Genomic DNA, 27,971 nt, shown 5'->3' with positions numbered 1-27,971 from the left:
AAAATAAATAAATATGGAATCACATTTACATAACTATTCAGACCCTTTACTCAGTACTTTGTTGAAGCACCTTTGGAAGCGATTACAGCCTCGAGTCTTCTTGGGTATGACACTACAAGCTTGGCACACCTGTATTTGGGGAGTTTCTCCCATTCCTCTCTGCAGATCCTCTCAAGTTCTGTCAGGTTGGATGGGGAGCGTCGCTGCACAGCTATTTTCAGGTCTCTCCAGAAATGTTAGATCGGGTTCAAGTCCGGTCTCTGGCTGGGCCACTCAAGGACATTCAGAGAGTCCTGCATTGCCTTGGATGTGTGCTTAGGGCCGTTGTCCTGTTGGAAGGTGAATCATCGCCTCAGTCTGAGGTCCAGAGCACTCTGGAGCAGGTTTTCATCAAGTATCTCTCTGTACTTCTGTATGGCCACTCTACCACAATGGCCTGATTGGTGGTGTGCTGCAGAGATGGTTGTCCTTTTGGAAAGTTCTCCCATCTCTACAGAGGGACTCTGAAGCTCTGTCAGAGTTCTTGGTCACCTCCCTGACCAAGGCCCATCTCCCCTGATTGCTCAGTTTGGCCGGGGGGCCAGCTCTAGAAAGAGTCTTGGTGGTTGCAAACTTCTTCCATTTAAGAATGATGGAGGACACTGTGTTCTTGGGGACCTTCAATGCTGCAGAAATCCTTTGGTACCCTTCCCCAGATCTGTGCCTCGACACAATCCTGTCTTGGAGCTCTACGGACAATTCCTTCGACCTCATGGCTTGGTTTTTTCTCTGACATGCACTGTCAACTGTAGGACCTTATATAGACAGGTGTGTGCCTTTCCAAATCATGTCCAATCAATAGAATTTACCGCAGGTGGACTCCAATCAACTTGTAGAAACATTTCAAGGATACTCAATGGAAACAGGATGCACCTGAGCACTGAGTCTCATAGCAAAGGGTCTGATTAATCAAATGGCCACCGGTTACTATTACATTGACCCCCCCCACCCCCCTTCCATTTGTTTTGTACGCTGCTGCTTCTCACTGTTTATTATCTATGCATAGTCACTTCACCCCTACCTATATGTACAAATGACCTCTAACCTGTAACCCTGCACACTGACTCGGTTCCCGGTACACCCCTGTATATAGCCTCGTTATTGTTATGTTACTTTTTATTTTTTTTTTACTTTAGTTTATTTGGTAAATATTTTCTTAACTCTTCTTGAGCTGCACTGTTGGTTTAGGGCTTGTAAGTAAGCATTTCACGGTAAGGTCTACACTTGTTGTATTCGGCGCATGTGACAAATAGTTTGATTTGATTACGTATGCAAATAAGGTATTTCAGTTTTTATTTCTAATAAATGTGCAAAAAGTTCTTAAAACCTGTTTTCACTTTGTCATTATGGGCTGTTGTGTGTAGATTGCTGAAAAAAAATATTTTATCCATTTAAGAATAATAAAATGTGGAAAATGGGAAGGGCTCTGAAAACTTTTCGAACGCAATGTATCCTAATAAATGTCACTAGAAAACAGCTTAAATGCAAATGAAGCTACTTTGTTGTTATTCTGACTGCACTTTTTGACGTGACTGTAAGTTAGCTGTAGTTGGCTAGCTAGCGAGCAAGGGATAAGAACATTGCCAGCCAGTATGGCAATGGAACCTTTTAGATACAGAACAAAAAGACTGAATGGCTGGGCCGTGTCTCTGGCAACTGAACCGATAGAACGAATGCTACCCGTCTTGGGTAGCAACCCTAGATTTATGTTGGGACTATATCTTGTGGAAGGATGAAGTAGTATGAATAAATGAATCTAAATAACCTTTTTAATGAGTTGGACTTTGTCTCGGGACTAATAACACCCATGACAATATATCCTCCAAACATCTGCTTCTCACTTAAGTAGAGCCTAATGCAATAACACACCTTCAATACCCCATACAGCCCTCAAACTCAACTCTGGACCACGAAGCCATTTCCACTGCAGTTTTTCATTGTTCCCCTTTAATCAGGGACTGCTTTAGACCTGGGACACCAGGTGTGCGTATTAATTATCAGGTAGAACAGAAAACCAGCAGGCTCCGGACCTCATAGGGTAATAGTTGAATACCCCTGCCCTATATAGTGCACTACATTTGACCAGAGCCATATGGGTCCTGGTCAGCAAGACCTCTATTAAGTTCTCATGTGGCGCAGTACTTAACCCATACTGTCCCTACCCACTCCTAGCCTGGCTCCCAGCACAGGGAGAGCTGTTACACACTGGTCTGGACAGGAGGCCATTGTAAATGCAGTATTCACACAGTTATTTCTGGCTGAGCTTTGATTGGTTCTCTAAAAAACATTTTTTTTCATTGTTGGCTGAGACCTCACGTTGTTTGAATTTGAAAATCCAACAGTTGTTTTGTAAGGGAGCAGCGCTCGGGGGCTGTGTGTGGTTGTCCACGTGGATTTGGGTGAAAATGTAAAAAAAAACTGAGGAAAACCAATCAGTGAAAAAGCATGCCCCTTTCATTATCGACATATCGTGCTGACAACATCAAAATAGCCTTTCCAGACTGAAGTCAGGAGGACTTTGAGTTAGGTGTTAGCCAGACTAACCCACCAACCTTTTCTTCCCAATCTGATTATAATTTATCTGGTGTTTACTGTATAGTCTTTTTTTTAAAACTACTCTCCTCACTCCATTTTGACAACCCCCTTCTCTCTTCAGTGTCTGTGACATCATGTACCTCAGGGACCAAGATCAGAAAGTGATGTTACCATGACATTAACCTCCAGCCCCTGGGTAATGGACCTGCCATCATCCGTAAAGTACTTCCTGTCTGGAGGATGGATCTCAGACAGCGCTCAGACCCGCTGTGTGCCGTCACACAGCTCTCCTCCGTCAGGCAGGGTTCTGAGGGCAAAATAGATCTTTGAGTGTTTGCATTTGGAACGAACCAATCAGTCCTGTTTGTTTGACAAATATGAGAGGATGAACGCGCTGTGCCTCCTCACACAGTAATTGCCATGTTCAGCCTGGCCCTGCTGTTTGCTGTTGCGTGGGTGTGTAGTGTAGGTGTTTGGGTGTGTGTGTTTTCTGTCTGCTTGCTTTTGTGAATGTGTTAGAAAGTGTGTGAGTGTGTTAGACTGTGTGTGTTTTAAGAGACGCAACACCAGTTGAAAAAGACAACATTCCCTGGGCTACCCCAAGTTTCTCTCTTTCTCTCCCTCTGTCTCTTCTCTTTGTCTCTTCTCTTTGTCTCTTCTCTTTCTCTCCCTGTCTCTTCTCTTTGTCTCTTCTCTTTGTCTCTTCTCTTTCTCTCCCTCTGTCTCTTCTCTTTGTCTCTTCTCTTTGTCTCACTCTCTCTCTCTCTCTCTCTCTCTCTCTCTCTCTCTCTCTCTCTCTCTCTCTCTCGGCAATGCACACAGAACACACACACACCTCCCCCCCACACAGACACTCAATTACAATGTGGTCACGCAGTTTCCAAACAATAATTTGCATCCTTGGTGAGGGGATACAATGTCAGGTTGACTCTGACAAAGATGTGTGTGTGTTGAAATTCCAAGGATGCTACACTGTACAGTTCTTGAGGTGAGATTGATGCTGTTGTGCTGTTGGCTCAATCACAGTAACGGCATGACTATTAAGGGAGTTTTCTCCATATGAACTGTAATTGGGGCGTTGTTTGGCATTTAGTTCACATTATTAATATTCATGGGCACTGGTGACAAATAGACCCAATCTGTCGTGGACAATGATTAACCATTTAATGAAGATGAATTGGTTGAGAGTGACAGCTGATTCCCCCCACTCCTGTGCTGAGATGAGTGGTGTGTTTATGGTTGTGACAGGGCCTTGACGAGATGAGGAGAACACTGATGAGTTCTTTCTGATGTTAAATTAGTCTAGCTAGTCTGTACACTACACTCTAAGAAAAAAAGGTGCCGTTAGAACCTAAAAGGGTTCTTCACTGTCCCCAATGGGAGAACCCTTTTGGTTCCAGGTAGAACCCTTTCCACAGAAGGTTCTACATGGAAACCAAGAGGGTTCTACCTGGAACCAAAAAGGGTTCTCCTATGGGGACAGCTGAATAAATATTTTGGAACCCTTTTTCCTAAGAGTGTAGAACCATAGAACTGCAGAACAGTAGAAACAGTAGAAGGTGGCGTTTATCTCTTGCTACCTGATATGTTTACCCAGCTCCTTCTTATTCCTGCCTGTTGTCTCTCTCTGTACCTTTCTCTGTCTCTCCATTTCTATTGACCTTTGTCTATCTCCAATGTATCCTCCTTCCTCCCAGGCTTCCCTCTCTCGCTTTGCCTCCCTCTTCCGCTCTCTCTCCTCCCCCACTCCACCTTCCCCCTCTCTCTCTCCATCTCTACCCTCTCACCCTCCCTTCTCCCTCTCTCCCAGCCCATCCATCTCCCTCCCTCCACCTATTCTGACTTGGCAGGGTGAGGAGTGTGTTCAGACAGGTGTGTGTTAATTGGAGGAGACAGGTGCGTCCGTTACCCATCTCGGGCCATTTCCCTCTCCTCACTGTGGGTCACGACCCGGGGAGGGAGGGATGCCATTATCCACATCGGACACTGTTCCCTCGCCATTACGCTCACCGCCTCCACCTCCCGCCCGCTGCTTACCCAGATGCCTCTGTGTTGCCCACTCACATGTGACATTTTGTTATGGACTGACACATCAGAGAATGCTGGTGGGAGGAGCTATTGGAGGAAGGGCTCATGGCTGGAATGGAATCAATGGAACAGAGTCAAACATGTTGTTTCCATGTGTTTGGTACCAGTCCATTGATTCCATTCCAGCCATTACGATGAGCCCATCCTCCTATAGTGCCTCCCACCAGCCTCCCCTGTCACACATAAAGGTGATATAGGGACAGTGGATTCTTCAAAGATAGTGAAAGCAGGCCGTGTCATGAGTACTGCATAGTCTCTGGCAGACAGATATAACAGTAGAAATTCAGCATTAATAAAGAATTGAGATCAGCTTTGACTTTACCCTTTGATTGTGCTGAGCAATCAGCTTTTATTGATGATGGCATTTCAAGCCTTTGCGAAAGCAGACCAATGGCAATTAGGAAAATGAGCTAAAGGACTCAGACACTTATCCAACTGAGTGCTTTGCACTTCTGATCTGGTTTGATTAAGGAATCTACTTCTCATCAATCAACCTCTTGAATCGGCTTTTGTGGGGGTTTTTCCCGAGAGAACAAATGGTGCGTTAGAAAAGGAGATGCCCTGCAAAAAGCGGGTGAGGGATGGCATGAGGGTTTGGTAAGGGCATTTGAAGGGCACCTGGCATAGACAGAGCTGTCAAGAGAGAGGGGGTTTCTGGGTGGGTAGAGTCTAAACCAGCTCAGGGAGGCGGAGACAAAATGGCAACAGAAATAGATTAGAGAAGTCCCCTGGGACAAGGCTGCCTCTTTGGAAGGCTGTCTGGCGGTCATCTCCACTTAGGGTGCTTTTTAGATGCTTGTTCAATGGGAGGAGAACTCCACAGGGATCTCTGTGTGCTTCAGAAACCTCCTCAACCCAACACCCCAGATGTAGTCAGTGGTATGCTCTTTGACATTAGCTTTTTTTCTCCTCCAAGTACTTTTCCGTTGAAAGGACGCCGAGCAAGGTGTTTCTGGTGGGTAGCATAGTGGTAATGGTTTCCTCAGTGAGAGCCGCTCATTCACTGTATGTTGTATTGATATCTAGCATCGATTTTTCCATTTAGAATGTCCTTTTCTTAGGAGGCAAGATGGTCTGCCAATAGTCGCCAACATGCAAGAGGAATCATACATTGTTAGAACCATGCTAACGAGAATAGAATTACAATTTTACATTAGGTGACTCCTGACCGCATGGCCTCAACATCCATATTCCGGTAGATCTTGAAAATGAGCTAATATTATTGCTTCGAGCATGACATAGCTAGACATAATATGATGTATAACAGCATTGATGTACAGCACCGTATTGGCTTGTCTGACTACTGAATCCATAACTATCATCAAGGCTCCTCCCTAAGACAGCACTACATAGGGAATAGGTTGCTATTTGGGATGCATAGTATTTCCCGGGTGCTGTGTGTCAGATGAGTGGGATAATTATGCATGGTCTGAATTTACTTCACAGTTACTTGATCATTGAAAATAGCTTTTCTAGGGCCTCCCGAGTGGCGCAGCGGTCTAAGGCACTGCATCACAGTGCTAGAGGCGTCACTACAGACCCGGGTTCGATCTCGGGCTGTATCACAACCGGCCGTGATCATGAGGCCCATAGGGCGGCGCACAATTGGCCCAGCGTCATCCGGGTTAGGGGAGGGTTTGGCCGGGGGGAGCTTTACTTGGCTTATTGCGCTCTAGTGACTCCTTGTGGCAGGCCGGGCACCTGCAGGCTGACCTCGGTCGTCAAGTGAACGGTATTTCCTCCAACATATTGGTGGGGCTGGCTTCCGGGTTAAGCGGGCAGGTGTTAAGAAGCGTAGTTTGGTGGGTCATGTTTCGGAGGATGCATGACTCGACCTTCGCCTCTCGAGCCCGTTTGGGAGGCGAACAATCGAAAAATGAAATTATATTTAAAAAGTATTTTCTAAATATATCCAACAAACAGATGACATTCATATTCTGACTATCTCTGAAACGCACTTAGATAATACACTACCATTCAAAAGTTTGGGGTCACTAAATAGTACCCACAAAACACCAGTCTCAACGTCAACAGTGAAGAGGCGACTCCGGGATGCTGGCCTTCTAGGCAGAGTTCCTCTGTCCAGTGTCTGTGTTCTGTTGCCCATCTTAATCTTTTATTTTTATTGGCCAGTGTGAGAGATGGCTTTTTCTTTGCAACTCTGTCTAGAAGGCCACCATCCGAGAGTCGCCTCTTCACTGTTGACGTTGAGACTGGTACTGTTTAATGAAGCTGCCAGTTGAGGACTTGTCTGTTTCTCAAACTAGACATTCTGATGTACTTGTCCTCATGCTCAGTTGTGCACTGGGGCCTCCCACTCCTCTTTCTATTCTGGTTAGAGCCAGTTTGCACTGTTCTGTGAAGGAAGTAGTACACAGCGTTGTACGAGATCTTCAGTTTCTTGGCAATTTCTCGCATGGAATAGCCTTCATTTCTCAGAACAAGAATAGACTGACGAGCTTCAGAAGAAAGTTATTTGTTTCTGGCCATTTTGAGCTTGTAATCGAACCCACAAATGCTGATGCTCCAGATACTCAACTAGTCTAAAGAAGGCCAGTTTTATTGCTTCTTTAATCAGAACAACAGTTTTCAGCTGTGCTAACATAATTGCAAAAGGGTTTTCTAATGACCAATTAGCCTTTTAAAATGATTAACTTGGATTAGCTAACACAACGTGCCATTGTAACACAGGAGTGATGGTTGCTGATAATGGGCCTCTGTACACCTATGTAGATATTTGTTAGGTATGCGTAACTGGCTGTAAGGGAGTCAGGCGCAGGAGAGCAGAATTTGGGTAGCAAACGGAGCCTTTTATTTAGGTGAACAAAACACACGGCACAAAGAACACTAAACACAATACGGGTTGACATAACCCAGCACAACCAGTCTAATGTTCACATACACGAAACAATAAACAATTTCACACACAGACATGGGGGGAACAGAGGGTTAAATACACGACAAGTAATGAGGGAAATGTAAACCAGGTGTGTGGGAAAACAAGACAAAACAAATGGAAAATGAAAGGTGGATCGGCGATGGCTAGAAGACCGGTGACGTCGACCACCGAACGCCGCCCGAACAAGGAGAGGAACCGACTTCGGCGGAATTCGTGACAATATTCCATTAAAAATCAGCCGTTTCCAGCTACAATAGTCATTTACAACATTAACAATGTCTACACTGTATTTCTGATCATTTTGATGTTGTTTTAATGGGCAAGAAATGTGCTTTTCTTTCAAAAACATGGACAATTCTAAGTGACCCCAAACTTTTGAATGGTAGTGTATGTCAGTGGCTTGGCCGTATTACTAGAGATTGAAGAGGGACTCACAGAATTACATCGATCCTCCTATCTGTTTGCGCTTTCACATCTGTCACACTGACTAAAGTGGCCTGAACAGCATGGTCTAAGCAGAACAGATCTCCCTGAGCAAGTGTTTGATGCAAAGTTTGGAAGTGGAAACTTGTGTGTTGACAAAGCTACACAAAGTAGAATATTAATAATGAGTAATAATAACAATAATAATAAACTCAAACTATAAAGCCACAGCAATGCATCAATGACCAAGGCATGAATGAGCGTAAGGGACAGAAAGATCTAAACTCCTTATATACCTTACAGCTTCACTTACATTTGTACATTCTAGTCATTTAGCAGATGCTCTTATCCAGAGATACTTACAGTTAGTACATTCATCTCAAGATACTGTAGCTAGGAGGGAAAACCACATATCATAGGCATAGTAAGTACAATTTTCCTCAAAGTAGCTATCAGGAAAGGGTTGGTTCAGGTTAGGTCAGCTTTACCACAGTTTAATACATTTCATCCATTCCTTCCATAACGTGCATATTCTTACCCAACCTTACATGAAGCAATATTAAACATTCTTGTAGCATCTATCTCTGCACCCCATCTAACCACAGGACATCCTCCCCCTCCGTCCATACACATGCTATAGGCCTTTTACTCCTTAATCAACTTTTTTACCTACTTGACACTAGCTATCACCTGACTACAGTCGGGTACCAAGGCTGGGCACATACTCTAACTCTGTGTCCGTGGGTCCGTGAGTCCGTGGATGTGCACAAGCGCAGACTTCTGCCTGATGCATGCAAGCGTAACCAGAGTGGAGTCTCTATGCCCAAAAATGGACTTCCCTTTCTTAGCGCTCCGGTTAGGGGGTCACCCCAGACCAGACCAATTTATTTTATTACATTTTTTTAATTTGACCTTAACTGACTTGCCTAGTTAAATAAAGAACAAATTCTTATTTACAATGACAGCCTACCCCATGTCACGTCCTGACCAGTATAAGGGGTTATTTGTAATTGTAGTTTGGTCAGGGCGTGGCAGGGGTGTGTTTGTTTTGTGTTGTCGGGGTTTTGGGGTTTTGTTCTATGTTTTGTATTTCTATGGTTTTTCTATGTTGTATATTTCTTTGTGTTGGCCTGGTATGGCTCTCAATCAGGAACAGCTGTACATTGTTGTTGCTGATTGGGAGTCATACTTAGGTAGCCCTTTTTCACCTGTCGTTGGTGGGAAGTTGTTTTTGCATTGGTGTGTGTAGCATGCAAGACTGTTTGTCGTTCGTTCTTGTTGTGTTACGTGTCTCAAATAAAAGTTAAATATGAGCACTCAACCCGCTGCGCCTTGGTCTACTCCATACGATGGCCGTTACACCCGGGCAAAACCCGGACGACGCTGCGTCAATGACTTATCCTAATCCTTCATAAATCTTCAATTATAATTAAACAGCAATTTTCCATATTAACTCTAATTCAATCAAGTCTCCGTCCCAATTCACTTCTTCTCATGTGTCTCTGGATTCAATGTTCATTGTCAATGTTCACTGTCCTCTGTGCTTCGTGGTGAGTGTGTGTGTATGCAGGTCACTGCCTGCACATCTGTAACCACAAAGCGCTTCATGTCACATAAATGTCACAGGATATACTGGTTCAAGCTGATTCTTCTTGACTGTGTGTGAGTGTTTGTGTACGTGCAGGATTGTGTGTTTACATCTGCTTTTGAGCGTGTGTGCGTTTGTGCGGTTCAGCAGTTTTGATGAGGCAGCTATACATGCCCCGAGTCCCGCCCCCAGACCCAGCCTAGCCAATCGGGCTGCTTGAAGAGCCCTTCCCCACAATACCCAGCCCCAGAGGACACTAGTCGTCCATGAAAGGCAGTATGCTTCTTCCTCTCTTCTCTCTCTCTCCTTCCTCTCTTCTCTCTCTCTCTCCTTCCTCTCTTCTCTCTCTCTCCTTCCTCTCTTCTCTCTCTCTCCTTCCTCTCTTCTCTCTCTCTCTCTTCCTCTTCTTCCCTCTCTCTCTCCTTCCTCTTCTTCCCTCTCTCTCCTTCCTCTCTTCTCTCTCTCCCTCTCTTCTCTCTCTCTCTCCTTCCTCTCTTCTCTCTCTCTCCTTCCTTTCTTCTCTCTCTCCTTCCTCTTCTTCCCTCTCTCTCTCCTTCCTCTCTTCTCTCTCTCTCTCCTTCCTCTTCTTCCCTCTCTCTCCTTCCTCTCTTCTCTCTCTCTCCTTCCTCTCTTCTCTCTCTCCTTCCTCTTCTTCCCTCTCTCTCTCCTTCCTCTCTTCTCTCTCTCTCCTTCCTCTCTTCTCTCTCTCTCCTTCCTCTCTTCTCTCTCTCTCTCCTTCCTCTCTTCTCTCTCTCTCCTTCCTTTCTTCTCTCTCTCCTTCCTCTTCTTCCCTCTCTCTCTCCTTCCTCTCTCTCTCTCTCCTTCCTCTTCTTCCCTCTCTCTCCTCCTTCTCTCTCTCTCTCCTCTCTTCTCTCTCTCTCTCTCCTTCCTCTCTTCTCTCTCTCTCTCCTTCCTCTTCTTCCCTCTCTCTCTCCTTCCTCTCTTCTCTCTCTCTCCTTCCTCTCTTCTCTCTCTCTCCTTCCTCTCTTCTCTCTCTCTCTCCTTCCTCTTCTTCCCTCTCTCTCTCCTTCCTCTTCTTCCCTCTCTCTCCTTCCTCTCTTCCTCTCTCTCTCCTTCCCTCTCTTCTCTCTCTCTCTCCTTCCTCTCTTCTCTCTCTCTCTCCTTCCTCTCTTCTCTCTCTCTCTCCTTCCTCTCTTCTCTCTCTCCTTCCTCTTCTTCCTCTCTCTCTCCTTCCTCTCTTCTCTCTCTCCTTCCTCTTCTTCCCTCTCTCTCTCCTTTCTCTCTCTCTCTCCTTCCTCTTCTTCCCTCTCTCTCCTTCCTCTCTTCTCTCTCTCTCCTTCCTCTCTTCTCTCTCTCCTTCCTCTTCTTCCCTCTCTCTCTCCTTCCTCTCTCTCTCTCTCCTTCCTCTCTTCTCTCTCTCCTTCCTCTCTCTCCCTTTCTCTCCTTCCTCTTCTCTCCTTCCTCTCTCTCCTTCCTCTTCTTCCCTCTCTCTCTCCTTCCTCTCTCTCTCTCTCTCCTTCCTCTTCTTCCCTCTCTCTCTACTTCCTCTCTTCTCTCTCTCTCTCCTTCCTCTCTTCTCTCTCTCTGCTTCCTCTCTTCCCTCTCTCTCTCCTTCCTCTCTTCTCTCTCTCCTTCCTCTTCTTCCCTCTCTCTCTCCTTCCTCTCTTCTCTCTCTCCTTCCTCTCTTCTCTCTCTCCTTCCTCTTCTTCCCTTTCTCTCCTTCCTCTTCTTCCCTCTCTCTCCTTCCTCTTCTTCCCTCTCTCTCTCCTTCCTCTCTTCTCTCTCTCCTTCCTCTTCTTCCCTCTCTCTCTACTTCCTCTCTTCTCTCTCTCTCTCCTTCCTCTCTTCTCTCTCTCTGCTTCCTCTCTTCCCTCTCTCTCTGCTTCCTCTCTTCTCTCTCTCTCTCTCCTTCCTCTCTCTCTCTCTCTCTCTCTCTCTCTCTCTTCCTCTCTTCTCTCTCTCTCTCTCCTTCCTCTCTTCTCTCTCTCTCTCCTTCCTCTTCTTCTCTCTCTCTCCTTCCTCTTCTTCCCTCTCTCTCTCCTTCCTCTCTTCTCTCTCTCTCCTTCCTTTCTTCTCTCTCTCCTTCCTCTTCTTCCCTCTCTCTCTCCTTCCTCTTCTTCCCTCTCTCTCTCCTTCCTCTTCTTCCCTCTCTCTCTCCTTCCTCTCTTCTCTCTCTCCTTCCTCTTCTTCCCTCTCTCTCCTTCCTCTCTTCTCTCTCTCCTTCCTTTCTTCTCTCTCTCCTTCCTTTCTTCTCTCTCTCCTTCCTCTTCTTCCCTCTCTCTCTCCTTCCTCTCTTCTCTCTCTCCTTCCTCTTCTTCCCTTTCTCTGCTTCCTCTCTTCTCTCTCTCTCTCCTTCCTCTTCTTCCCTCTCTCTCTCCTTCCTCTCTTCTCTCTCTCCTTCCTCTTCTTCCCTTTCTCTGCTTCCTCTCTTCTCTCGCTCTACTTCCTCTTCTCTCTCTCCTTCCTTTCTTCTTCTCTCTCCTGTTCCATCTGTGATACATCACCCTCCCAAACCTTCACCAGGTCGTCATGGAAACACTCTGGCCATGCTGAGAATATCTATTGACGCACTCATCATAGCAGGACTACCCCACTCTTTCTTTTTTCCCTCTCTCATCACTCTCTCTATGGTTTTCCCACTCTCTTCCTCTCTCTCGTCCTCTTTCTGGTCCTCTCTCGCTCTGCCCTTCTCTCTCTCCCTCTCTCACTCTTTCTTTTTCACTCTCTCTACATTCAATTCCCCCTTCTCCCTGTCCATTATACTTAGTATCAGCAACCCTCCTCTCATGGACACCTCAACCGTCCTCTCATCGCATCTCTCATTTAAACATCTCTTCAGATTCCTTTTCCCTCTTTTTTGTCCTGCAGCATCCCTCCATGTCATCCCCCAGCCTCGGAGTGGCTCTGATTAACAGGTCACAGAGGAACACAACACAAACACTCTACTCTGAAATAGAAATTGCATCCTTAATGGCAGCATATTCCCTATATAGTGCTTTTCTTTTCACCAGAGCCCTATGGGCCCTGGTCAAAAGCAGTGGACTTGACATGAAATAGGGTGCCATTTAAGACCCATCCAGAGAGTGCTGCTCTCTGAACAAGCGCAGACCCAGTGTAAGCAGCCATCCTCCCCTTCTTCCCCCAGTGCCCCTCTCTTATTCTCCTGCTTGATATTCAGGTATGGTAGTGTGGTGCTGGAGGTGCAGTCTGGTAGAGTGCAGTACGGAAATGGGCTCCATGAGCTCTGCATCATTAGACATTCATCTATAAGCAAACACAGAGTCAGACTGGACTGTCAGCCAGAGGAGACAGAACACTGGAGGGTGTGTGTGTGTGTGTGTGTGTGTGTGTGTGTGTGTGTGTGTGTGTGTGTGTGTGTGTGTGTGTGTGTGTGTGTGTGTGTGTGTGTGTGTCTGACAAAATAATGTGTGAGTGTGCATGTGTGAGTTCAAGTGTGTGTATGTGTACAGAAATATCTTCTACTGTTGTCCGTTAAGACCAATTACATAGAATCCCAGACTGAGTATGACCTGCAGTAGCAACAATGCATTGCGTATAACCTGAGGTATTCCTCCTGCAAATGCATTAGATGATGGTTTTGTGGGCAGCCTCTCAATATAATTCAGAGGGATACTCATGACTATTCAGACATACACTGGCATATGTATGTTTGATGGATGTGTCTATAGCAGTACAAGCATGTAATACAATTATTTTCTGTCAGATAAATCCTACTTATTTTTGTCTGGTGCATAATACTGTATGTCAAATAATACTGTACATGTATAAGTGTATTGGAATGGATAAGCTTTCAAGGGCTGCTCTATAACGTTAAAGCTGGACAGGCAACGTGACAGAGAAGGATAAAGAGAGAGAGAGATATGAAGAGAGAGAGAGAGTGCGTGTTTGCGCATTTGAGTGTATGTGTGTGCGTGCGTGTGTGTGTGTGACCAGGTGTCTTCACCCCAGGCTATCCTCAGCAGGTCTCACATTGTGACTGTAATTGACTAAACTGGCTCTCTGCTCTACACATTCTCCCTTACATATGGTGCTCACACACTGCTCACAGAAACTACACACAATACAATACATACAGATACATTGGGCTGTAAATGACACCCGGTGAAATAATGGTTGAATAACAGCGACTGTATACACACACATATCCTCATATACTGGACATTTGAGTGTATGTACAGGCCTAAAGTTGTATGTATCTGTTCAACAATTCTACTCACTAGCCCCTTCATCCCAAATGAAATGGCACCTTATTCCCTATGGGCCCGGATCAAAAGTAGTGCACTATATAGTACATAGGATGCAATTTGGGATTTAACCTAGTAGAACAAACAAGCAAGCAAGCAAATAAACTAACTTTCTGTACATCCTGCTTCAAAAACACACGGTCAGTCAGCCATAGACCCTGACCCACTTTAACAGCGAGAGAGAGTGTGTTAGAGAGATTCTGAGTGTCTTGCTGCTCAGTGTTCTGGCTCTCAGGGTCATTGTGTTCTCGACCGAGGGAACAGGTCTTTGTGGAGAGCCTGGTGCAATGTCACGAAGCCTGTTGGAACAGTGTCACAGAATCCACCATGAACTATCTCTCCCATCCAAACCCCAGCCTTCTCTCTCTCCAGGGCCAACATTCTCCCTCTTTAATGACAGCACTGTCGTCACAGAATCCGCCATTAACTATCTCTCTCTCTGTCTCTCTCTCTCTCTGTCTGTCTGTCTGTCTCTCCTGTCAATAGAAGCAGAGAGCACGTAGGCCAATCTGGGAACCTCCGACTTGAATAGCCGTGAAAAGTTTATAATTCATGATTCAGGGGCATGACGTTAACATTTACTATTCATGTGCATGTTGACATTTTTGTTCTCATATTGCAGTTGGAAACCTTCAACAGCAACTGGAAACAAGGACGATGGTTGAAAAAAGGATTTATTCTATGTCAACTGCAGTAATACCTCATGATTCAGTTTTAATTTAATAAAAAAATAAAAATTATTCTATGTCAACTGCAGTAATACCTCATGATTCAGTTTTAATTTAGTAAAAAAAAAGATTTATTCTATGTCAACTGCAGTAATACCTCATGATTCAGTTTTAATTTAATAAAAAAATACAAATTATTCTATGTCAACTGCAGTAATACCTCATGATTCAGTTTTAATTTAGTAAAAAAAAATGATTTATTCTATGTCAACTGCAGTAATACCTCATGATTCAGTTTTAATTTAGTAAAAAAAATGATTTATTTTATGTCAACTGTAGTAATACCTCATGATTCCGTTTTAATTTAGTAAAAAAAAAAAATTATATTCTATGTCAACTGCAGTAATACCTCATGATTTAGTTTTAATTTAGTAAAAAAAAAGATTTATTCTATGTCAACTGCAGTAATACCTCATGATTCAGTTTTAATTTAGTAAAAAATAAGATTTATTCTATGACAACTGCACTAATACCTCATGATTCAGTTTTAATTTAGTAAAAAAAAGATTTATTTTATGTCAACTGCAGTAATACCTCATGATTCCGTTTTAATTTAGTAAAAAAAAAGAATGATATTCTATGTCAACTGCAGTAATACCTCATGATTTAGTTTTAATTTAGTAAAAAAAAAATAATAATATTCTATGTCAACTGCAGTAATACCTCATGATTCAGTTTTAATTTAGTAAAAAATAAGATTTATTCTATGACAACTGCAGTAATACCTCATGATTCCGTTTTAATTTAGTAAAAAAAAAGAATGATATTCTATGTCAACTGCAGTAATACCTCATGATTTAGTTTTAATTTAGTAAAAAAATAATAATAATATTCTATGTCAACTGCAGTAATACCTCATGATTCAGTTTTAATTTAGTAAAAAATAAGATTTATTCTATGACAACTGCAGTAATACCTCATGATTCAGTTTTAATTTAGTAAAAAATAAGATTTATTCTATGACAACTGCAGTAATACCTCATGATTCAGTTTTAATTTAGTAAAAAAAAAGATGTATTTTATGTCAACTGCAGTAATACCTCATGATTCCGTTTTAATTTAGTTAAAAAAAAGAATGATATTCTATGTCAACTGCAGTAATACCTCATGATTTAGTTTTAATTTAGTAACAAAAAAAGATTTATTCTATGTCAACTGCAGTAATACCTCATGATTCAGTTTTAATTTAGTAAAAAAAAATATTTTGAGGTAGATGGTTTATTTATTTACAGGTCCATGAAAGGCTGGTGTATGTTTGCTGCTGGCTACACCCAACATCTAACCAAGTATTGTTCTCTCTCTCTCTTTTCTCTGTCTTCTCTTTACTCTTCTATCTCTCTCTCCTCCTAGGTGAGCTAGTCCTACCCCTCCCTGCCACGTTGGCATCTTCTCCTCGTCTCTCTCTTCGTCCGCCTCATCCCTCTCTTCCCCCGGCATTCTCCACCATGGCCCTCCTCCCCACCTCTCTTTCTGCCTCTGTCCCCTTCCTCCTCTTCCTCCTCCTCCCCCTTCCTTCACCCTGCGCCCTGGAGTCTCTACGAGGAGGAGGAGTAGGAGAGGAAGAGAACCGCTCCATCTCTACCATGTCCTATCCCTCCATGTCTCCGGAGTTCTGGAGCAACAGCAGCACGGGGCTGGGCGGCAGTTCAAAGTGTTCGCAGCCGGTGGTGTGCAGGCCGGGCACCCTGCTGCCCGTGTGGAAGCCCCTGAGCCCCGGGCTGGGCGACCAGGTGGCCAGGGCAGTGGTCTACTTCACCTGTCTCATGTACATGTTCCTGGGAGTGTCCATCATCGCAGACCGCTTCATGGCCTCTATCGAGGTCATAACCTCACAGGTTGGTACTGTGTGATAGATTGACCCATATGATAGACTGTGTTTATGTAGAGTTGTCATTCACCACATAATGGAAATGACATAGAAATAGAATGAAGAGATTGTATTTTTACAGAGAGAGCTCTCCCACTCTTAGACCCAGTGGTTGGCTCTCCTCTCTCCCTAGACTACATTAACTGTCACTCAAACACAGTGAACATCGAAACAGGTTGAACATTCTATGATAAAGTCATTGTAAAACTCGCCTCTGCAGGGGTGATAGACCAGAAATGCCGCCTTGCTTTTCGGTGTTACCACAGACAGCTCAAATGAACGTGTTATTTCTATGTTTGGGTTTTCACATTTCTTGTAGTGACTGACTTTGGGCCCATATGGAATTCCAGTATTTACAGTATGTTCATTGAAACACATCCTGATATGCAGACTTAGTGTGTTAAATGATTGGTTAAATCTGATTTAAAGTTTGGGTAATCGGTTCAGATTCTAACATTGTTATGAATTGGATTTCTCTGCTGACAAGAGATAGTGTTGACTCAAGAAACTAAATAGATTCTAACCTTGGAACCAGTTCAGGGAACAAAACTGGAAAATAACAACATTTTTTAAGGAACAGAACCAGGAACGACAGTGATAGATACGGTTCCAGAACAGAACCATTATTTTAAAAGCATGGGAACCGGTTAATAGCATTCTTTTACATACCGGGCATGTTTTTCTAGTCCCACAAAAAAATGCAACAAAGGGCCTATGCAAAGCCCTCACTCTGTCACTCAGAAACTTCTTCCAGTGTCTGCCTGCCTGCCAGCTGAAAATCTTTGCCAGTGTATGTGCGTGTGTAAGCTACCTGCCCCTCCCCCTCCGAAGCATAGGCTACTGTAACCTACTGACATTTCAGCGTGATTCAGAAGATTGGGAGAGAGCGCGCGGGCCACGGTGAGAAACAAAAGGGTGCAATTTGAGGCCATGTGGCGGAGAATGATGCGGGCGCTGTTGATGGGGTTGTGAGCATGTTCGTCTGGGCAGGTGTGATGTAGTTGATGTTTGTGTGATGTCGTTTGTATGTGTATGTTTTGTATTGTTAAAACTAAAAAACTAAAATCTTAGAAAAAAAGACGATGGGAGAGATTTTTTATTAGAGAAGAATGGATTTTCAATGCTAGTTAAAAAAGGAACAGAAAATAATGATATAAACAGGTACTTTTCAAAGTTTTGCTGGTCGGAACAGTGGAACGCGACCAAAAAAAATAGTGGTTCTGTTCAGAACGAAACAATTGGAAAATAATATGAGACTTAGTAAATTATTGATTCCATCTGATTTAAAGCTTTACATAATTGGTCCAGACTATTTGACATTGTTATGAATTGGATTTCTCTGCTGACAAGAAACTGAAATAGAGTCTAGCCTTGGAATCGATTAAATAATCAATTAACCGGGGCAGTTAAAAACATTTTCATGAGTTATTAATCCATTTCAGTTTGTTGGGCCATCGAACACCATTGTGAATTTACTAGTTATCTGTTTGTAATATTGTCCTCTTTATAGCCAACCATGCTTTCAACATCTTTCTTCATAATCCCTTTTTCAAATTTTATCTGACTGAGCAAATTACACCCCATTTTTTTCGTAAGTTTACAATACGAGCATCTATCAGGAGAGTGATTTCCAGAAGCTCATCCATTATGAAGGACTTAGACCAAACCAGTGGCCTAATTGGAGTGTATTGTATTGTAACAGGGGGGCTGTTCCACTGTATGTCCTGAGGTAATGCAAGCCTAAGCACACTATGAGAGTGTCTGGATTTTATGCTGGCTCTCTGTGAGGGGGGATGGATGGAGGGATATGGGGATGCGGATGGAGGGATGCGGATGGGGGGATGCGGATGGGGGGATGCGGATGGGGGGATGCGGATGGAGGGATATGGGGATGGAGGGATATGGGGATGGAGGGATATGGGGTTGGAGGGATGGAGGGATGGATATGGAGAGATGGATATGGGGATGGAGGGATATGGGGATGGAGGGATATGGAGGGATATGGGAATGCAGATGGAGGGATATGGAGGGATGGAGATATGGGGATGGAGGGATGGGATGGAGGGATGGAGATGGAGGGATGGGGATATGGGGATGGAGATGGAGGGATGGGGATATGGGGATGGAGGGATGGAGATGGAGGGATGGGGATATGGGGATGGAGGGATGGAGATGGAGGGATGGGGATATGGGGATGGAGGGATATGGAGGGATATGGGGATGGAGGGGGATGGGGATGGAGGGATGCGGATGGAGGGATGTGGGGATGGAGGGATGCGGATGGAGGGATGGATATGGATGGAGGGATGCGGGGATGGAGGAATGGATATGGATGGAGGGATGCAGGGATGGAGGGATGTGGATGGAGGGTTGCGGATGGAGGGATGGATATGGAGGGATGGGGATGGAGGGATGATATGGAGGGATGGGGATATGGGGATGGAGGGATGGATATGGAGGGGTAGAGATATGGGAATGGAGGGATGGATATGGAGGGATGGGGATATGGGGATGGAGGGATGCGGATGGATATGGGGATAGGAATTGAGGGATGCGGATATGGAGGGATGCGGATGGAGGGATATGGGGATGGAGGGATATGGGAATGCAGATGGAGGGATGGAGATGGAGGGATGGGGATGGAGGGATATGGAGGGATGGGGATGGAGAAGGAGGGATGGGGTTATGGAGGGATGGGGATGGAGGGATGGCGGGCTGGGGATATGGGGATGGAGGGATGGGGATGGAGGGATGGCGTAGCCATTTCCGGCAGTCAAATGAGTTAGTGGCCTCATGGGTGGAATGTTATTCATATTTTTCATAATTTCATCATTAATAAACATCAGGTTTCTATATCAAATGGTTTTGTTATATTTCATTCTTCTGTGATGATATAAGGGGTAATACTGGGATGCAATCTCAAAATTGAATACATTCCACTCTATATCTGACATGGTACAGATGCCTTCTTTTTTAAGCCCATAACCATGTGTGTGAGGTGGATACTTTGAAAGTAGATTTGTTTTAAGACTGCCAAGAAACACTCTGTGTGACCCTGATTTAGCCCACTGCAGTAAAATGAACCAACCCTACATGTCAAGGTCACTGTAAATGTAAAGGAACCTGCAAGTAAGCATTTCGTAGGACGTTGTCACGCTTGTGTGTAGAAACGGACCAAGGCGCAGCGTGAGTATCGTTCCACATCTTTATTATATTGTGGAACTTAGCCAGACAAACAATAAACTATAAACAAAACACAAACCGTGATGACATAGGTGCAACATGTATTAACTCAAAATAATTTCCCACAAACACAGGTGGGAAAAACAACTACTTAAATATGATCACCAATTAGAGACAACGATGACAAGCTGCCTCTAATTGGGAATCATATAACAACCCCAACATAGAAAAAAGAAACTAGAACACAACATAGAAAAAAGAAACTAGATAAACCCCCCAGTCACGCCCTGACCTACTCTACCATAGAAAATAAGCGCACTCTATGGTCAGGACGTGACAGATGTTGTATACCATGTGTATCCCATACATACGACTAATAAAACTTGAGTCTCCATAGCCCGCCATCTATCACTCCTCCATTCACTAGATTAGAATAACAGATGGTCCCCTTCCCTTCTGTCAGGGAGTCAGGGTCGTGTCCTCCCTGATGGCAGGATACTGTAAAATACCATCCGTCATGCTTATATGTGGAGAAGAAAGAAATCTGTAGCTTCCCACTACTACTCCCACTACCATCTCAGGCCTATGAGCAGTTGTTTTTTACAGTAACTGGCAAGATGAGATTAAGATATGTATGAGTCTGGTGGTGAGATACTGGAATGGTATGGGTAGAATAGAGTGATGACCTGTGTGTGAGCGTGTGTGTATGTATGCAGTGACCCCTCACTGTCTGTCCTGTAGGAGAAGGAGGTGACCATCACCATGCCAAGCGGTGAGACATCTGTGGCCACTGTACGTATCTGGAACGAGACTGTGTCCAACTTGACTCTGATGGCTCTAGGCTCCTCCGCCCCAGAGATCCTGCTGTCTGTCATAGAGGTGGGTGTCGTGTCATAAAGACTCCCCGAGCACAACTCATAAGTGGGTGTCACATCAAAAACACTCCCCCCAGCGACAACATATCAGTGTTGCAGTGTATACTAGTACTGGAATGAAGCTGAAAATGACAAAATAAATGGATATCTACTTTAAAGTTATTGACAAATCTTACCAACATAACATTTGGCCATTTTATGACATGGCCTTTTTGATTTATACTGCACAAAAGTTCTTCAAAAGGAAAAGTTCTCCAAAAGGAAAAGTTCTCCAAAAGGAAAAGTTCTTCAAAAGTCTTTCTCTCCTCTGTCTCCTGGTGTTAGGTGTGTGGGCATGGGTTTGAGGCGGGTGAGCTGGGCCCTGGCACCATCGTGGGCAGCGCCGCCTTCAACATGTTTGTGATCATCGCCATCTGTGTGTGGGTCATCCCTGAAGGAGAGACCAGGAAGATCAAACACCTGCGTGTCTTCTTCATCACAGCCTTCTGGAGTATCTTCGCCTATATCTGGCTCTTCCTCATCCTCTCTGTCATCTCACCCGGAGTAGTGGAGGTACATTTTGTGTGTGTGTGTGTTAGCAAAAGTGTATAGATACTGTATGTGTGTGTAACCAAACAATCAACCCCCTTCCAGTTTGGATGTATGTCTTGTAATGGTCCCCTGTCTTTGTGTGTGTGTGTGTGTGTGTGTGTGTGTGTGTGTGTGTGTGTAGGTGTGGGAGGCCCTGGTCACCCTGCTCTACTTCCCAGTGTGTGTGATCCTGGCCTGGATCGCCGACCGACGCCTGCTCTTCTACAAGTACATGGCCAAGCGTTACCGCGCCGACAAGCACGGCATCGTCGTGGAGACGGAGGGGGACACAACCCCGAAAGGCTTCGAGATGATTATGGACGGAAAGTTCCCTCCAAGCGGAGGGGGGGTGGGAATGATGCCCAGTGAGAACTACCAGGATGGTGCCAACAATGCGGCGGGCACCATTGCCTACCTGCCCAACTCCAACAGCACCATGGTGACTGTAGAGACTACCAAGGAGCTGGACGAGAGCCGCAAGGAGGTGAGAGAGAGAGAGACCTGCTGTTAGAGCGATTCAAGAATGTCAGGGTGAGAGAAAGAGGGATACAGGTACAGTATGGATAGCGAGAGAGAGAAAGAGAGAGAGAGAGAGGGCTAGATGAAGAGTTATAGAGGATACATTCATCCCATTCATGTACACCCACATAGGCCCTCTCAGGAATATATAAAGGCACAGTAGGGTTAGAGAGAGTAAAAAGAGATGAAGAGGATACACTCAGGCAGTTCATGAACACATACTGTAGGTACTCACCTCAACCACACATACAAACACACTCAAGCAAAGGAGACTATTAAGAGCTACTAACATGCTGAACCTACAAGAGTTACAAACTTTCTCTCTGTGTCGAGGTTGTGTGTGTGTCTGTGTCCCTCTTTTTTCACCCTCTGTTCCTCTGCCCCCAGGTGATTCGCATCCTGAAGCAGCTGAAACAGAAGTTTCCGGACAAGGAGCTGGATCAGCTGGTAGATCTAGCCAACTACTACGCCCTCCTCCATCAGCAGAAGAGCCGCGCCTTCTACCGCATCCAGGCTACGCGCATGATGACCGGCGCCGGCAACGTGCTCAAGAGGCACGCCGCCGACCACACCCGCCGCACCGCCGCGGTGGACGAGGAAGTGGTCTGCGAGGACGACGACCTGGCCGAGTGCAGCCGCCTGGCGTTTGAGAGCACCCACAGCCAGTGTATGGAGAACTGCGGCGTACTGAGGCTGGCTGTGGTGTGTCAAGGGGGCCTGGGGGAGAGCACCTTCTACGTGGACTACCGGACCGAGGACGGCTCGGCCAATGCCGGGTCCGACTACGAGTACAGTGAGGGAACGCTGGTTTTCAAACCCGGAGAGACCCGCAAGGAGATCAAGGTGAGGGGTCAGTGGAAGGGGAGAAAAGGAAACAGTAAAGTACAGTTATAATCAATTGTAGCAATAATCGTTGCACAACTGTGCTGCCTAGCAGATCCCCAGCTAGGTCGTTAGACCTGCTTGTCGGGGGCAGATCAAGACGTCACGTAATGGAAGGAGTAGAAAACAGCAGCAGAAACAAATTAACCTCTGAATTAGCGCCTGCCAGAGTCCTCTCTGTCCCGGATCAACTGTCTCATATATTTTAAAAATGTTTCTTTTCTTTTTTCTTCACATTTTCAAACAGTCCATTTATATTTTCCAACTGGGCTATACATTTGGGTGAGGTTTTTTTCTGGCCTGAGTAGCCTCGTTTCACTGCCAAAAATAAAATGAAACCATCTAGTGTTCAGTGAAATAACAACACAATGTTAAATACAGGTAGCCTAGTCAAATAATTAACATCCAATCACATTAACCGTTACTCTCTCGCGGGAATTCCACTAACGGTCCATATGTAGCCAAACGTAGCTGCTGCTCATTCCATTTGCTCAAAAAATTATAAATGGTTAAAGAAAGTAAGGCGCGTATCCATAGAGACACATACCAGCTCTACTTGTAGTACTGCACCTGTCAACGACACAAGTTGTTCTGTGTCCACGAGCACATCCAATGCTAGCATCAGTAATTCTCCAATTGTTGTTAGTCCAGCTAGCATGGACACTGACAGTTCTGAATCTGATGCAGCCAAAGAGCTACTGCCCCCTTACCCGGGAAAGCACTGAACAACAGACGTTGGACCATCGAAGAGCCGCAAATATGATGAGAACTACATTGATTTGGGGTTCACTTATATTGGGAGTAGTGCCTTTCCTCGGGCACAGTGTGTCATATGTGCGAAAGTACTATCTCACAACTCGATGAAACCTTCACTCTTGCGCAGACATTTAGAAACAAAACATGGCAATTTGAAAAATACGCCACGGGAGTTTTTTGAGCGAGAATAAAGACGACTTTCGAGTAGTAAGACGTATAAAAGCAACAGATACCATTAATAAGAAGGGGATAGAAGCTTCTTATATGGTGAGCTACCGAGTGGCTAGGACAGACAAGCCCCATACTATTGTGTAGGACTTAATTCTTCCTGCTGCCACGGATATGGCTGGGACAATGCTGGGGGAAAGGCCCAAAAAACTATACAGACAATGACTTCATCAAACAACACTGTTTCGCGACACATCAGTGACATGGCAGGAGATGTTTTGAAACAATACCTGCTTTCCATTACAAGACAGTGAATTATATGCATTACAGCTGGATGAGTCAATAGACGTGGCGGACCTGGCACAGCTCCTGGTATATGTCCGTTACGTTTATGGGGGTCAATTAAGGAAGACATCCTTTTCTGGAAACCACTGGAAACCAGGACAACAGGGGAGGATATTTTTTAAGTACTGGACAGCTTTGTGACATCAAATGGACTTTGGTGGTCAAGATGTGTTGGTATCTGTACTGATGGCACAAAAGCCATGACATGGAGACATAGTGGAGTGGTAACGCGTGTGCAAGCAGATGCTCCCGACGCCACTTGGGTAACACTGCAGCATCCACCGAGAGGCTCTTGCTGCCAAGGGAATGGCTGACAGCTTGAAAGATGTGTTGGACACTACAGTGAAAATGGTTAACTTTGTTAAAGCAAGGTCCCTGAACTTTCTTGTATTTTCTGCACTATGCAATGATATGGGCAGCGACCATGTAACATTTTTACAACATACAGAAGTGCGCTGGTTATCAAGGGGCAAAGTATTGATAGGTTTTTTGAATTGAGAGACGAACTTAAAGTTTTCTTTGCTGACCATAATTTTCACTTGTCTGACCGCTTGTATGATGACGAGTTTCTCACACGACTGGCCTATCTGGGTGATGTTTTTTCTTCCCTGTATGATCTGAATCTAGGATTACAGGGACTCTACAACTAAATTCAGGCTATGATTAAGAAGTTGGAGCTCTTCTCTGTCTACATTAACAAAGACAACACACAGGTCTTTCCATCATTGTATGATTTTTTTGGTGTGCAAATGAACTCAAGCTTACGGACAATGTCAAATGTGATATAGCGAAGCACCTGATTGATCTGATTCTCTTGGCCAGGTCGCAGTTGCAAGTGAGAATTTGTTCTCAACTAGCCTACCTGGTTAAATAAAGGTGAAAAAAAGCTTTAAAAAAACAACAAAAAAATGGAGTTGGGTGCACAATTACGTAGGTACTTTCCAGAAACGGATGACACAAACAACTGGATTCGATTATCCCTTTTATGCCCTGCCTCCAGTCCATTTACCGATATCTGAACAAGAGCCTCATTGAAATTGCAAAAAGCGGTTCTGTGAAAATGTAATTTAATCAGAAGCCACTGCCAGATTTCTGGATTGGGCTGCGCTCAGAGTATCCTGCCTTGGCAAATTGCGCTGTTAAGACACTGATGCCCTTTGCAACCACATACCTTTGTGAGAATGGATTCTCGGCCCTCACTAGCATGAAAACTATGTACAGGCACAGACTGTGTGGAAATTGATTTAAGACTGAGACTCTCTCCAATACAACCCAACAGTGCAGAGTTATGTGCATCCTTTCAAGCACACCCTTCTCATTAACCTGTGGTGAGTTATTCAGTTTTCGATGAACAATTAATGATTGATTATTATTATTTGTGCCCTGGTCCTATAAGAGCTCTTTGTCACTTCCCACAAACCGGGTTGTGACAAAAACTCACACTCATTCTTATGTTTAATAAATATATCGTACTGTGTGTGTGTGGCAGGCTTACGATGATGGCAAAAAAAAAACATTTGAGAGTGCGCTGACCCTGGTGCTAGAGGGGTTGAATGTTTGAAGGGGTACGGGACTATAAAAAGATTGGGAACCACTGTCTTAGAGGAACCGGTAGAGCTGGAGAGTCTTCCGGAAACTAGTGCACATTAAATTCTGCCTTATCGTCCTGACTGACAGTGAATAGGACTTCATCTGAGTGGGAGAGGGGAGAGACGGTGAAAAAAGGAGGAAGTGAGCTTTGAAGTATTTTTTCCTTGGAGATGATGTTTTTCTCTTTGAACGCGTCTTAGTTTTCGTGTCATTTCATGTTCACGCTTAGACAGAGGACAAAGAGAGTGTATTTCTGGATAGCAGGAGGAGTGTTGAGGAAAGGGAGAAAACAAGGAATGTGTAGAGAGAGAGAGTTAGGAAACAACTCAATTGCTACTCAACCATTAGTTATGAATGAGTGACTACAACAATCAATCCCCTAGTGTCCCATGTCTATGACCATCAGTGTGGTTGGTTTGATGCGTGTCTCTCAAGCGTTTATGGTCTATAACAGCTGCCACTTTCTATCTTCATCTCTCCTCCACCCCTCCTCCCTCCATCCTACACCTTTCCCAGGTCGGCATCATCGATGATGACATCTTCGAGGAGGACGAGCACTTTTTCGTGCGGCTGCTCAACCTGCGCATTGGTGACGCCGAGGGGATGTTCGAAAGTGATGAGCCAGGCGCTGGACCCAAGGGCCGCCTAGTGGAGCCACTGGTCGCCACGGTGACCATCCTGGACGACGACCATGCTGGCATCTTCACATTCCGTGATCGGCTGGTGCGCGTCAGCGAGAGCGTTGGCACCATGGAGATCTCAGTGGTGAGGAACTCGGGCGCCCGCGGCACGGTGATCCTGCCCTATCACACGGAGGCGGGCACTGCGAAGGGGGGCGGCGAGGACTACGAGGACACCCAGGGAGAGCTGGAGTTCTCCAACGACCAGACAACGTGAGTAGTGATGGACGGACGGACGGACGCACAGAAAGGCAGATAGATAGATAGACATACAGACTCCCTACCTGTACACATCTACTCTATTTGTTTATTGGTTGCTTCCATTTCATCCACTCTCCTTTTTTCATCTATCTTCCTCTTTTCCCACTCCCCTCTCCTCCCCTCCATCTTTTCCTACTCTCCCCTACTCCTTCATTCTCGCTCGCTCCCTCCCCCTCCCCTCTCCCTCCTCCATGCCAGACACTGTTCTCCATTATTCATCAAGGCCAACCTGGTGGGAGCTTTAACTCCATCAATGGCTTGAGTGTTTGTGCTCAACTCATAACCAATACTGTATTCACACTGCTATGTGTTGCTGCCTTAAAGTAGGCTACACCATGCTATATTACCATGCTATCTGTATTCATGTCTGTCTTATCTCTTTCTAGTTCTCTTTCTCTCTCGCCACAAATCTGCACAGTAATGGTAATTTGAACATCTTGTTTATTTCTCATTCATCTCTCATCTCGCTGTATCTATTCTTCCCTTCCACTTTCTCTATTGTCTCTCATTCTCTTTTCTTTCTCTTGCTCTTCTCTTTCTCTTTCGCTTTCTCTTTCTCTCTCTTGTCTCGCTCTCTCTCTCTCGTCTCTCTCTCCCTCAGCCTCTTATCTTCCTGTATCTACAGATGTAGGATCTCAATATGATCACCCTGTTGCATGAGAACAAGGCTTCTGAAGTTTGTAATTTCCGCTTTGAAATTTCAGGCTTGATTTTTACCCCCCAAAATATTGATCAACCCCTACAAAAATGTCTGTTAATTATAATTCACATAATAATTTACATTTCCTGTTGCTGCAAGATTGTTTTCCTCCTGTAACAAATTTGGCTCAAATTAAGATCCTACATCTGTATCTCTTTCTTCTCCCTCTTTCTCTCTTCTCTCTTTGTTTCTTTGTTTCTCTCTCATCGCTTGTTTATGTTTGTGTCGCCAACAGGGAGACTGTTGCTGTGGTGACATTTTCAGGCACAATGTCCTGGAAGACATTATCAGGACTAATGTGCATAATAACAAAGAGAAACACGTCTTCCAACTCATCCTCCCCTCCACCCCCCCTATTTCCTCTTTTCAACAGCCGCTCCGCATCAGCCTGAAGTAAAAGCTGACCGCTAGCCCTGCACGGGGGGGGGGGGGGTGGACCCTATGGGTTAGTGCCAGTGGGACCCCCAAGAGACGCTGAGGCTAAGGTTGCTCAGTAGTAGGTACAATAAAGGACTTACAGTAGGTAGTACATTAGGTGGTACAGTAGGTAGAATCACAGGATGGAAGGAGCTAGATGAGGGTTGGAGCAGTGGCTGAGGGTTGGAGCAGTGGCTGAGGGTTGGAGCAGTGGCTGAGGGTTGGAGCAGTGGCTGAGGGTTGGAGCAGTGGCTGAGGGTTGGGTCACAGTAATAGGGGATGATATACAGCAGGGGTGACGCCCCTCTGTGTTGCAGACCCCTGGGTGTCCCCTCACTGGCTGGTGTGCATGTCTGCATGTGAATGATTCAGCCGTGGAGTGATATTGACGTGGGTCCTCTGTAGTGATTTAAGTACAAGCTGTGTCTGTTAATATGTCTGGGGAGGAAGACATCTTTGTCTGGCATTGTGCCGCTCCCCTCCCTGCCTTTTGCTCAATAGCTGTACATGGAGTATGGTTAGCTCATTGATATCTGGGAGTGACCCATGGTGGAAAGAGAGCCTTGTGGCTCTACATTAAGGGGGGGGGGGGTCGTCATCTGTGTGTGTGTGTGTGTGTGAGGTGAGCTCTC

The 27,971-nt window shown here is 45.0% G+C and overlaps 1 protein-coding gene across 1 annotated transcript in view; it reads left to right on the top strand.

Annotated features, from left to right (window-relative positions):
* Positions 1-27,971, top strand: part of LOC115163173 (sodium/calcium exchanger 2-like) — a 98,933-nt gene that overhangs the window by 53,460 nt on the left and 17,502 nt on the right. The window contains exons 2-7 of the mRNA XM_029714841.1: positions 15,877-16,361; positions 20,318-20,455; positions 20,776-21,003; positions 21,164-21,505; positions 21,928-22,383; positions 25,798-26,174. Coding sequence (XP_029570701.1) covers positions 15,972-16,361; positions 20,318-20,455; positions 20,776-21,003; positions 21,164-21,505; positions 21,928-22,383; positions 25,798-26,174 — 1,931 coding nt within the window. The 5' untranslated portion in view covers positions 15,877-15,971. The remainder of the gene's footprint in view (positions 1-15,876; positions 16,362-20,317; positions 20,456-20,775; positions 21,004-21,163; positions 21,506-21,927; positions 22,384-25,797; positions 26,175-27,971) is intronic.

Source organism: Salmo trutta, chromosome 26, assembly GCF_901001165.1.
Source record: "Salmo trutta chromosome 26, fSalTru1.1, whole genome shotgun sequence".
NCBI classification, from domain to species: Eukaryota; Metazoa; Chordata; class Actinopteri; order Salmoniformes; family Salmonidae; genus Salmo; species Salmo trutta.
This window is presented reverse-complemented; position numbering and strand designations above follow the sequence as displayed.